Source organism: Lodderomyces beijingensis (assembly GCF_963989305.1).
Source record: "Lodderomyces beijingensis strain CBS 14171 genome assembly, chromosome: 3".
Classification (NCBI taxonomy): Eukaryota; Fungi; Ascomycota; class Pichiomycetes; order Serinales; family Debaryomycetaceae; genus Lodderomyces; species Lodderomyces beijingensis.
In genome coordinates, this window is record NC_089972.1 from 1,246,798 (window position 1) to 1,259,625 (window position 12,828).

General features: G+C 44.0%; 5 protein-coding genes across 5 annotated transcripts; 1 reads left to right on the plus strand and 4 right to left on the minus strand. All coding sequences in view use genetic code 12, as the record gives it.

Annotated features, from left to right (window-relative positions):
• Window positions 1–70: 70 nt before the first annotated feature.
• LODBEIA_P26210 (uncharacterized protein) lies at window positions 71–2,230 on the minus strand (the record flags this gene model as incomplete). Its single annotated transcript, XM_066972641.1, has 1 exon — window positions 71–2,230. The coding sequence occupies one exon, from the start codon at window positions 2,228–2,230 to the stop codon at window positions 71–73; it is 2,160 nt and encodes a 719-aa protein (XP_066829559.1).
• Window positions 2,231–4,303: 2,073 nt separating this feature from the next.
• On the minus strand, window positions 4,304–5,500 carry LODBEIA_P26220 (uncharacterized protein; the record flags this gene model as incomplete). Its single annotated transcript, XM_066972642.1, has 1 exon — window positions 4,304–5,500. The coding sequence occupies one exon, from the start codon at window positions 5,498–5,500 to the stop codon at window positions 4,304–4,306; it is 1,197 nt and encodes a 398-aa protein (XP_066829560.1).
• A 1,344-nt stretch (window positions 5,501–6,844) lies between these two features.
• Window positions 6,845–9,547, minus strand: LODBEIA_P26230 (uncharacterized protein; the record flags this gene model as incomplete). Its single annotated transcript, XM_066972643.1, has 1 exon — window positions 6,845–9,547. The coding sequence occupies one exon, from the start codon at window positions 9,545–9,547 to the stop codon at window positions 6,845–6,847; it is 2,703 nt and encodes a 900-aa protein (XP_066829561.1).
• A 235-nt stretch (window positions 9,548–9,782) lies between these two features.
• On the plus strand, window positions 9,783–10,424 carry LODBEIA_P26240 (uncharacterized protein; the record flags this gene model as incomplete). Its single annotated transcript, XM_066972644.1, has 1 exon — window positions 9,783–10,424. The coding sequence occupies one exon, from the start codon at window positions 9,783–9,785 to the stop codon at window positions 10,422–10,424; it is 642 nt and encodes a 213-aa protein (XP_066829562.1).
• Window positions 10,425–10,642: 218 nt separating this feature from the next.
• LODBEIA_P26250 (uncharacterized protein) lies at window positions 10,643–12,775 on the minus strand (the record flags this gene model as incomplete). Its single annotated transcript, XM_066972645.1, has 1 exon — window positions 10,643–12,775. The coding sequence occupies one exon, from the start codon at window positions 12,773–12,775 to the stop codon at window positions 10,643–10,645; it is 2,133 nt and encodes a 710-aa protein (XP_066829563.1).
• Window positions 12,776–12,828: the final 53 nt, after the last annotated feature.

The following is a 12,828-nucleotide window of genomic DNA, read 5'->3' on the forward strand; positions in this document are numbered from 1 at the left end:
CGAAAAAAAAAAAAGATATACATAAAGAAACGAAATATTGTTACACGCAATTCAAAAATCACATCAAAACTCAGCTCTTCTCTTCAGAAATAGCGTCATCAATGTGATGAACATATTGACCATCAACCACCTGCGGAGCTGACAATTGCGCTCTGATTTGTGATTGAACAGCATGCATTTCCTCGGGGTGAGCGTTTTGCCAGGCTCTCAACTTCCAAGTCTGGCCCGTGCAGTCCCAGTATATGCCTCTCATGGCGTGGGCCAAGCTCTTTCTGCCTTCCCAAACTGGGTAAATGCCAACTTGGAACACAGTGTACCAGATCCAAATGAAAAACACCACAACCCATCCAATAAAGAAATGTCTCGAAAAGATGTATTTGGAACCGTACAATGGCATTGGCCAAACAACAAGAAGAGCCACGGTCAAGGAAACACACACGAGAACAGTTCTCTTAAAGGCTTTTCTAAGCTGGATTTGCTCAGCAGAGTATCTCTCTCTTTCGGCGTCATCAACCAATTGACTAGCAATAACTGAAATGGGCGACTTGACGGGCTCAAGCTTCTCGGGGTCGGGAGACTCGGAATCTTCACCGGCACCTTCAGCTTCTCTCAATTCTTCCTCTTCGCTGACTTTAGTGATTCTAGTCTCCAATAATTTCCAGTCAAAGTTTTGTGGCTTGAAAACAAAAGTAAACAAGGGCACCGTGATCAAGGGGAACAATAACGCAACAACATTACCAGTCAACATGGCATCGTCTTCAAACAAGTTTGCATAGGTGATTGCTCCGAATTTGGTCTTGGTGCAGACCAACCACGACATAATGGCCAAACCAGTAGCAATTGGCGGGGTGAATGTGGCCGAGTACCAGTTTTGCTTGCTTGACAAGATGGTCATTGCCGAAGACAAAACAGCGCCACCAATTATGATACCCATCAACTCGTAAAGGAATCCCATGGAAACATTGGCATAGTAGAGACCAATGGCAAAACCAGCCATGATGTAAGCAAAAGCACCACACGACAAGTGCGAGATCCAAATCAATTTTTTACCCGTGGCATTGGGGTTGATATAAGTTCTGTAGATATCATAAGTGCAAATGGTGGACACGGCAATCAATTCCGACGACATGGCACTGGTGACAGCCATGTAAATCATAACCAAACTGAGAACGGCACCTCCTTTACCCAACAACGCGGTACTCGCGTTGGGCAACACCAATCCTTTGGCAACTTCATCGGCAGTCATGGCTCTTCCCAATGGCCAATATTCAGTTTGCTCCAAAGCCAAAGCGGCAAACCCCATGGTCAATGAGCAGAAAGCGGGGATAGGCAACCAGGCCAACGATCCAAGAATGTAACCCTTGTAAGCTGATTTTGGGTCAGCGGCAAAGGCCTTGTTGAAATAACCATTGTCCAAAAACACAGTACCAAAGTTACCAACAATGTTGATGACGAAAAAGATACCGCCTGATCTCGAGTGGAAAGTCAAGTATGAGCCATTGTGGTTACCTTCAACTGGTCTAGTTTCACCAACTTGTTTAATCAAGTCCCAAACAACCGAGGCTGAGCCCAACTTGTGGTTAGTGGCCCACGTACTGAAACCGAAAATCAAAATGACAATAAGCATAATCACGGTGTGGGCGTAATCGGTGAGAATAGTAGCCTTAAGACCACCAAAGACCGAGTAAACCGTGGGCGAGAGCCCCACGAGCAAACACGCAGCCACTGGGTGCATTCCGGTCAAGTCGCAAATGGTGGCCGAGCCTCCCGTCAACAACATGGCAGTCACCAAGATGTTGGTGGCAAGACCCCAAAATATATAAATCATGTGGGTTACAGTGCCGTACCGGGCACGAACAATCTCCAAGTAGGTTCTAGCTGAAGGTGCTCTCTCTTTGGCCTTGATTGCCAACGAAGCAAACAACGTAATTTGAACGGTGGCTCCAAACGCATACGAACAAGAACCAAAGATACCGTTTTTGTAAACTTGGGTGGTGGAAGTCAATAAAGTGGCAGCCCATGTCCATGAAGAGACAACGGCAGCACTAATCAACCCAGACTTGACCGATCTACCTGCTGTAGCAAACTCCTCTGCGGTGATGATTTCCTTGTTGTATCGTTTCAATAAATAGGTAGTCAACATCATACCAAATGCGAAAACTGCACCGAGTCCCAAGACAACGGCGTAACCAGCACCTTGTGGCAAGGGAACAAATCCAGTGTCAGCCATGATAAGTTAGCGTGAAACAAGGAACAAGATAAAAAAAGAACTATCCCGTGCTTTGGTGAATAGACTCTTTGTAGTAGACGGTGGAAGGGCCTGGTTTGGAAGGACTTTTTGCCTGTCTTATATACATCTGAAAGCCATAGTAAATCCCTTCTTCCTTGACCCCAAATAAAAAAAAAAGCACCAAAGTCCCCAATTTACATCTGGTGCATTGTCTTTGTCTTTGGATAACTGATAGTAAATTGTGTTTTTTTGTGTGTGTGTGAGGTTGAAAAATTTCCCTCGCTTTCCCTTATCTCTCTTCGCTTTGTTCTATTATTTTATCTCAGGCCACAGGGAAGGACTAATCAAATTGTACAGCTTAGTCCTTGATAAAACCAGAGAACAAAAACAAAAAGTAATTACTTCTGAACGTATAGCATCTACATAATGCATCATGATGAGTCTGCTCGAGTCACTTTTCACTTTTTGCTACCAAGTTCCATGAGGTATTCTTAGTTGAAGCGCAGTTCCAAAAAACAGACCCAAAATTTGAGTCCACACCACTTTTTTTCGCTCTCAAGATCGCAAGCAAGACCCAGAGATAAGAGGGGGAGATATCAAACAGCCAAAAAAAAAATCAAAGTCTACTTCAATTGAGTTATGAGAGTGAAAAAAAAAGCTTGATATCCACAAGATAAGAACTTGTTCCTCTTCAAGAGCACGGTTCCACGACCAGTATCAAGAACGCATCGGTATCTCGATCTTGATCACCACCGCGCTTATGATTAGAGGAAAAGATACACGACCCTTGAAAAAAAAAATTACCCCCCATCGTTTTGGCAGAAACAATTGGTCAAACGCCGCTGCTGCTGCTGCTGCTGCTGCTGTTGTTGTGCATTATGTCTCTCATGGATCAGAAATTAGTCGGCAGCATAATGCATAGACAAGACACCAACCCCCCGCCGTAATTTTCTAATGTCTATTTTCAACTTCTTCTACATCTCGCTTAATTCAGATCGAGCACAAGTGCAAAAAAAGAAAAAAATATAACGTGCTTAAGCCGAGGGGAAGGGCCCGAAATTCCCCCCCCCCCCCCCCCCCGGTCGAATCTATCTTATCTAGCAATCAAGCTAATTATTGACGTGAAAGACTAGAAAAAAAAAGTAGGTGGTTAGCAATGAAAAATGAGTATTTTTTTTATGCCTTGATGTGATTCTCGTGACGTATCGAACATAACCGTCTCTCTCAATCTCCCCCTCGCTGTAGTTCGCAGTACGGCATTTCATTTGTTGCAGATTTTGTTAATACGCGATATGCATGCAAATTGAAAATAGGCGAAAAAATGGCCCATCTTCCCCGGCCACCGCCACCAGCCAAGCGTTCTAAGTTCTTATCCAAACAACACGGGTTCCAGATCTAGTATCACCACGTGAATCCGCTTTTCATACCTTTGAGAATGGGTGCGTGTCACAGACTTTGAAGATAAGCAGAGTCACCTCGTGTGGGATTGAAAAAAAGGTTGGTAATTACGAGGAAAGAGATTGACGACGAGCTAGTTAGAAAACGTGATATTAAAAGAAAAAAAAAAGAGTCTTTCTCTATAATGGACTCAGGGGAGGGAGTCAAAGGTGTGTTTCGTGTTGCACGTGCAGATAATGACTTTCTTCCCCTCCCCCCCCCCCTTGTTGATAAGTGCAGAATAATTGAAGAAAAAAACCGCCTTGGTCTCTAGTCTCATATACGACAGATTAAATCCATCCACAACCACCACCGCCATCAATACACCGATCCGGGGGCCGTCATGGCCAATTGCAAACTAGTGAGATCTCGAATCTCAAATCTATGGCCTTATCACCAACTTATCTAGCTAGACAATCTCTCTGTTTTTGAAAAAGATCGGATCTTTCTCTCTCGCTACGGGCCATCGCTTGCACAACCACCGACGGCAATTTTTTCTCATTGCTTTACTACCCCCTCCTCGTAAATAAAATTTTATAACCCTCCTGAAAAAAAAAAAAAAAAAAAAAACTTATTTTAAAAAAAGTTACTGTCCTTGTTAAACTCCCTGTTCATGTTCTGTTCCTACTTGCTCAGTTACTCATGTTCAATGTAGACTCTGTCATCGACTTTACCTTCCAATTCGTTCCTTATTTCCTCCATCTGCACAACTTGATTCTTCCACATCTTCTTCGTTTCTTCCTCCTTTTCGTCCTTCACAAATAGGGAATCATCGGGTCTTCTATATGATCGACCGATTCTATCCCATAACGTGGTAAACTGTCCATAGTTATAGTTGAAATACAAATGGTGGATGGTGTGGCAGGCAGTGCCATTAACCACGGGGTCATTCGACATGTAATTACCATCGTGGATCATCACTGTCCAGAAATTGACAAAGGTGAAAAGGAATAAGTACAACACCTTGTGAAGTGGGAACAAGAATGGATAGATATGGTAGGGCAAACTTTGCGCCCAGCCGTCAACTGGATGGAACGCATGTGAGGCAAATGGTGTGCACACGATCCACTTGTGGTGGGGTTTATGTAACCGTTTGTACACTGAGGGGTAGTGCAAGCCCCGATGAATAAAGTAGATCAAGCAATCGGTAAACAAGATAAATGTGGGGATTTGCAACAAGACCGCTTTCCATCCGCCGGTGGACTCGTTGATATTCATGTAAAGTCTGGAGAACCCGTTGAGTTCTAGTAAAAAAAAGGGGTTGGTCAAGGCCACCATGACGGGAATGGCAGTGACTGCCTGGTGGATCTCCAAAACCATTTGATTTTTCAAATACCTCGGGTGGTTAAAGATTTTCTTGTCAAAGACAAATTGGTAACTGAGGTACGCAACGGAGAAATACAATAGCCATCCAAATATGGTGGTCACCACGAGAATGCTCAATGCTTCTCTAAACAAGTTTGATCTCGACAATAGGGAGCTGGCAAAATGCTCGCCAGCGGGCAAGTATCTTGGCTTTAAGCCATAAATGTCATCCTGATGCTGCAAACTCATCAATTTACCGAAAAGATAACTAGGCAAGTTGGCACTGTTTAAGCTACTCACATTGACCTGTATCGAGTCCGAAGCAAAAGTGCCGTTGTATAAAGATGCCGGTGCTGCTGCTGTTGCTCCAGCTGCCGAATTGAATGCTTTTGATATCGAAAAGCTCGAAAGTGAAGACAAAAGGGGACTTGACTGGATGAGTTTGTCCACGTAACCACCATGAGGCAACAAACCGGCATAAAGCCTGTCAAACATATAATAGTCACAAACTTCTAGTACGATATCCATGACTGACCGTGTGTGTGTATGGATAATTGTTTGCTAGCTCAAGTTTCTTGAAAGTTGACGGTTGACGGTAGTCTATAAGGATTATAATCTAAGCAACAACGTGGGTCGATGATTGCAAAAAGGATGCAATTTTAAAACAAATCAAATTGGCAACGAAAACACAATGAAAAAAAAGCAGAAGATGCTGTTGGTAGTCTGGTTTATAAATCTATCAATAACTGCAAGGACGACTCAATGTAAACTCAAATAGCCATGGAACGGGGTGGTGAACGTGGACTAGGAGACGCGGACGTGAAGGAGGAAAAAGGAAGCGGGTTTGTATTCTTCTATATATGTTTTCACTTGCCCCTGCTAGCTAGAATTGCGAAAATGCAAAAGCAAAAAAAAAAAAATTAAAATTAAAATCAAGAGGGTTTTTTTTTTATTTAATTTTTCACAACCACCACCACCACCACCATCATCACGCTCTCTGCTGATTTAGCGACTTGTTTGACTTTAGCAGAGACGGAACAAAAGAAAGAAAGGAAAAAAAGGCAAAAATTTCTGCTTCTTTGCGCGTCGGCTAGACTCATTCGACCGGTGATTTGCTGCTACAGACACAGTGGCAAAGCTGAACACTCTTTCCCTCACAACACTAGCGAAGAAAAGCCCTCGAGAGAGCCCAAACGAGCATCGGCATCCCAACTTGAACGGGAATGCGATCCGCCGCCCTCGCTGATCCCGATGGTATGTTTTTTTGTTTTTTTTTTTTCTTAATATCTTTCCCTCTTCCTCCTTCTCCCATCGTTTATTTTCATTATTGCCGGATTTTAATTGTCTCAGACTGTGGAACCACTTAACTTCACCTCCGCGCCCTCTCCCGAACTCTATATTTGCCGCTTAATTTTCCCATGTTCTCGTTTGGCACGTCGTTGTCGTTTATTTTGCTTAGCATGAGTTGCGTTCTCGCTCGCTCAGTTAGTCCATCTCGTCGTATAACTTGCACCTCGCTCTCTCTCTCGCTCTTCGTCGTTTAGCTTCTACAGCCTGTAGTAATACACAACAACAGAAAAAAAAAAAAAAACATCCAATGCTATGAAACAAACTTATGCGAGAAATCGGAGTTTGCTGGTCACGTGGATCAAGCACTGCATCGGCATGCGTGCGTGGGTTTGACAGAAGGTAAAGCGAGGGGGGCGAAGGGGGCTAGGGAGTGATCACGTGATGTATGTTTCTTATGGCAGTTCTACTTATTATGTATGGCCGTCTATTATTCAGGTATCTCTATATTGAATGCATACAAAATATACAAAAGTGCTGCAAAATTTATAGCCCCTTCCTCGATGTATACGTGTATCTTTTTTTTCATAGCAAATCTAAAAGATCAGTATTTACATTGTTGGTGGTAGTGGTGCTATTTTGATGCTTTTGCAAGTTTGGCTGGGTGCGAGTCAATGTTGAGCTCTTTGGAGAGAGGACAGAGTTTGAATTGAAACCGGGGGGATATTTCACCGTGGGCTGAGTGCCATTTTGCTGCAACTTTACTCCATTTGAGGACAACGACGATGATGTCGACTTTTGTAGTGGCGGTGTAGTTGGCAAGGTTTTCATTTTATTCACTTCACTCATCCAGTTGATCTTGTTGCCACCGCTTGGATTAGCCTGCAGCGACTCCAAGGATGTAGCCAGCTGAAATTCGTCAAATCCTTCGTTATCCTTGTCCTGTGTTTCATAGGTGCTCTTCATCTTACTGAGAATGTTGGCGTTAGCAGCATTGGACGACTGGCTACTAGCTCCAAAAGATAGAGATGAATTATTATTGATGGTGGTGCCAGTAGAGGCAGTGGCAGTCTTGGGTTGGCTCGGCTTCAAGTGCCGTTTACTCGAAGTTGGAAGTTGGATCGACTGATTTTTCTCCAATGGCTTTTTATTTGTCCTTATTGCGGGTGGTGGTTTCGTCGGCTGCATTGCTTTTGTTTTCGGTCCAACTGGTTCCTTTTCCGGCTCTTTTATAGCTTGGTTTTGCAATAGTGTGCCAAAGCTTGACGCATTATCGCCGTTACTAACGCCATGTGCCACTTGCGGCAATTGCTGCAACTTGTTCTCCACCAAATGCTGCTGCACATTGTTGATAATCTTCATGTACGATTTAAAGTCATCTTGTCCACAATCAGTGCACCCAAATGCAAACGAAAAACATTGAGGTAAAACAGAGTCAACTGCGGTCTTCATATCGAGATTGACGTGCTCGCTGGTAACAACCTTGGCAAAGAAATTTATCAACTTGGTGACAATTTCTCTGTTTCTATCGGTGATGCCGCGCGTGATCGGTAGCAATTGCTCGTCGATTATAATCTTATCAATCACCCTCTGGTCGCAAAACGCCTCAAACGTATCTAGAATCTTCAACTTGGTCGAGTACACAGTGGTGGATTGGAATATTCGACACAACAAAGGGAACATGGTGTTTTTCATATAGGGAAACTCAATCATCGAAATAAACGTGGGCATGTAATCCAAAAACTTTTCCTGAAGCACAATTTGAACGTGTTTTTGATCTTGCTCGTTTGAACCCAATGTAAACACCAACTCCAATATATGCTTGATGAAACCAACAAACTGTTTCTCATTGGTCTTTTCTTGCAAAACCGCTAGATTGTTGACCAAAGTGAGTCTCGTCTTGACTGATGTATTGATCAATTTGGTGAAAATCTTGCTTGATTTCTTGCCCTTGGAATCGTCCTTGAAAATCGCATCATAGACTTTCTCCAGTAGCGAGGTGTTGTCCTTGAGCAAGACGTTAAACACCCGGTCTTGAAAAGTCAATCCTGCCAAGTTTTTAGATATAATCATAATGATCTCTAGCGAGTAGCTGATCAACTCATCCACGTTGGGATCGATGGCAGTAGATTCATCACGCACCGAGAGCTCATTGAGCACCACGCTGATGAGCAAAGGCAACAACTTCAGCGACCGGAACGTTTGTGGGAACTGGTTGATCAAGTCAGACTGTGTCTCTGGGTCAAACTCTAGTAGTCCTTTTAAAAACATCAACTTTTCATGTATCGATTTGGTTGAGAACTCGTCAATAAACCACATGGCCTTGATGATGCTGCCGTTGAAGAAATCAGAGTCGATAAACTGGTCCAACGTGAGCCTATCATAAGGGTACCTCGCTAGCAACTGCGGGAACAACATGTGGAGTTTATCGGGGACATCTTTCAAAATATGCTTCAATTCGACAGGCTGGCGGTTGTAAAACTTTTGCTCAAACCTGCGGAAATTTTGCTTAAAGTCCTGTATGCTACTTGGATCAAACGAGTCAATCAACATGGCAGGGTGGTTGTAAACATAAAAAATCAACATTCCAAACGACCATATATCATTGGCAAAGTCCAACTTAGTCTGAGAATCAATAATCAACTCGGGAGCGGTGAAATTGAGATTCAAATTGGCAAATGGAATCACGGTGGAGTTGTTCATGATGTAGAAGTTGTCTCTCTCTTGAGGAGACAACTCGTTCAAGTTCCGCAAAAACTTGAATCCGCCCAATTTCCAATCGCCTTGGTTGTTGATGTAAATCGAGGATGGCTGAATGTTTAAATGGATGATGTTGCCCTGCGTGTGTAGAAATTGCAACCCTTTAGCCACTTGCAATAACCCCTTTTGCACAGACAACAGGTCCAAGTCCTTGTCATTGGCCGTGATCAAATTTCCCGAGATGGGCTCGCTCACAAACAAGAATTTGGTTTTCGTTTCCTCCAAGACTTCAATGATGGTCAATATCTGCGGGTGTTTGAGTTTACTCAATTGGCCCACTTCAAACTTGATCAACTCGTAGCACTCCTTGATAATCTTTTTGGGGCTAGTGGTGTTCGATGACGTCGAGCAAAGCCGATGAACCTGTGATTCAAATTTGCTCTTGTCGAATATAAACACGGAAACTATCCGTCCCGAACTTCGATGTTTAGCTGGATATATCGCCCATGGCTCGGATATAAATGTCGGGTTATCCAGCACATTGTAGCTTGCCCTTACACCTGTCTTGAACCCGAGGCTGCTCAACATTAACCACAATCAAAAATTGTTTTCTTGCAAGTCTTTGCCTTTACTATGCCGGACTGGGCTGCTCTTGGCTGCTGGGGGCTGCTTTGGTGGATGCGGGAAAGCTTCCAGATCACACTTGTTGATGTGACATTTCAAGTCCACCTGTGAATAAAAAAAAAATAGAATATAGAGAGAGAAAAAAAAACCAGGAATAGTAAGCGGAATCAATCTACATGCAACAACTCCGACATACGAGATGGATTTGATAGAGAACAACTTCAAGAACTCGGCCGATAGGCTAGACAAGCCGTCGGAATATTTGATCCGCAAAGCAAGGCACAACTATGGCGAGCTCGAACGAGCAATGACATCGCGCACGGTGTACGTGGGGAATCTATCCCACTTCACCACCGAAGAACAAATCCATGAACTTTTCATGAAGAGCGGGCCGATAGATAAGATCATCATGGGTTTAGATCGGAACAAGTTGACCCCGTGTGGTTTTTGTTTTGTGATATACCGGACGAAACAGGGGTCGTTGAACGCGATGAAGTATCTACAAGCGACGGTGTTGGATGGCCAGAGTATAACTATTGATTTGGACCCTGGGTTCCGGGAGGGAAGACAGTTTGGAAGAGGCAAGCACGGAGGACAAGCGGCGCAGGAAGCGGCTGCTGACGCGGCCAATGGCAATGGTGGCGGTCACCATGGCGGTTTTGGTGGTCATGGTGGTGGGTACCGGTCACGAGGTGGGTTCAGAGGCGGACACAGAGGCAACAGAGGTGGATTCAGGGGCGGATACAGGGGCCACAGAGGTGGACACCGTGGAGGATTTAGGGGAGAAACTTCTGTGTATGTGCCGTCAAAGGACCCTTCATTCAATTCCCAAGTTGGCTAAGAGAACAAATGAGGAGCCAACCCAACCCTTGTAGTTATGATTAGAATCAATAAACGAATAATAAAAAAACGAAAAATGTATTTTGCCAGCATATATAAACTCTGGTATATATATACTCTGGAAAAGAAATCAGGGCAACGGGGATTGAAAGAATGAAAAAAAAAAAAACGAACAAAAAAAAGAAAGAACCATTTAATCAAAGTCAATGATCAACTTTATCACTTTTGACATCTAATGTTATCGTCCGAGTGGAAATAGAGAAAACAGTTGTTGTCATTGAAACACTTGTCACTCAATGTTCCCTTTTCCGTGGTACAGTTTGGAGTTAAGGGACTTCTTCTGTACTTCAAGTCCATGAAATTTTGGTTAAAAGCAACATCACTGGTGTTCCACAAGGGCTTGGCGACGTAATTGTGCCAAAAGGTACCGTTCAAAGGTGCATCGGCAGGCCAGGTGTGCTTGCTGTCATAGAAATCCCTGGCACTGTATTCAACCTCCCACTTTGGCTCAGCTCCGCCGTTGGTGAAGGTCACGTTCAACTGGGTATAATAGTTGTAAGCATTGATGATGTTGAAACTCTCGTGCTCAACTTCGTACCATTTCCACGAGGGGTTAAAGTTGGTGTATGGCGTCACAGACTGGGCAACCCACGCCATGTTGACAACATCGGCGGCAACAGCGTCGGCGGCACTGGCATTGCTCGAGTACAAAATTGCGAATTGGTCTCTGTGGGTGTGGCCGAAAAACATGTTGGCAATGGTGTAAGGGGAGAACCTTTCAACAATTTTACCGAAAATTCTCGATTGAAGGGGCAACACATCATAGTTGTTGGGTGGAATGTGTGCCATGATCCACACTCTTTGACCCTTGGCTTCTGCATCAAGCAATTCACTAATGAGGAACTCCCAGTTTCCAAACAAGTCACCATCGGTCGACTGGTCGATATAATTCCACAAGTTATCTGAGTAATAAGAGTTTGAGTTCAAAGCAATGATTTTCAAGCCCCTGTTGGTGACATATGAGAATCCAGTGTAGTGGTGCTTCAAATCATCAGCATCTTTTTCCTCAAACCACTCGTTGTTGATCCACAACTTGACCATGTCGTCGATATTGTACTCGTAGCTGTTTTGCAGCGGGTCGTACTTGTGTGGGGCGACTTGAGCGTAGGGGAAAGCGTCATGGTTGCCCAAAGATGGCAAGATGGGGATATTGTTCAAGTACTTTTTGATCAACTTGAATCCTTCAACCTCGGCCCATTTGGTAGTGGCGGGCCCATCGTGGATACCGTCGTGATCAACCATGTCTCCCGTGAACAATACGAGCTCAAACTTCTTTTGGGCGTGCAACCTCGCAATTTCGACTAAGGAGTTGTTCATCAACAACTCGGGAGAGTCGGAAAGATAGGCACCGAAGGAAGTTGCTGGTGCATTGTTAAAGTTGAATCCACGATATTTGGGAAAGTCGTAATAGTCCCCTTTCACATAGGTGTTGTTCTCGGTGTATCTAGCATCAGGGTAAAACGAATAGTCAAAGGTTTTGAGAGTGGGGTCAAGGTTTTTATAATAAGTGGTGAAGTTGTAGTCTTTACCTGGAAGCTCTTTGTTGTGGGATTCGGGTAATCCACAAGGAACTTGAGTGCAATTGGTCTCGGCACCCAACTCGTATCTTGGCTGTATATGGAAGTCAGTCACGTGCACGACGTTGAACCTTTCGCTGTTGTTTTTGTAAACGGGAGGGTGGTTCAACTCGGGCTTTTTAGCTGGCCACCAGCTTTGAAGGTTAAAGAGCTTCTCGACGTCTGGCGTTTCTGGCAAGTTACAAGCACGGCTGCCTTTGAAAAAGCAATAGTACTCCAAATCCAACTCGCTCGAGACATTGAAGTGCTTGATGACGTTCAAAAAGTCATTGTCAAAGATGTTGACACTGGTTTCAGAGCCAATTCCCGAGTCGTAGTGGTTGGTGAAGTTTTCGTGGTTTCTGGAATCGGTAGTGACGAAAAATTCAACGTATCCGCACGAGTCATCGCTCTTGGCATTGTTGACACAGTCTTTGTATAAAAGCAAAGAAACAAGGTGCTCCTGGTCTGGGTATTCGTGGACCAAGTTTTGAGCATACTTGAGCCTATTCTTGCACTTGTCACACTTGGACCCTTGGGCATCGGTCAAGTTTTTCAAATGAACATTGATAAAGTCAATTTCCTTAGCAGGCAAGTTTCTGAAAATGTCTTGAGCAACTTCAATCTTGGCTCTCTTGGCCAAGTATTGACGCTGAAGCGAGCCATAACTGGGCACTGTGTGAGCAAGGGCAACCGAAGCTAAAGCCAAAATAAACAAGCAGGTATTTGCAAGCATCTATTTTTTCACTGTGGTGACGAATCCTTACTCCTTCTCCTCCCTCCGACTTT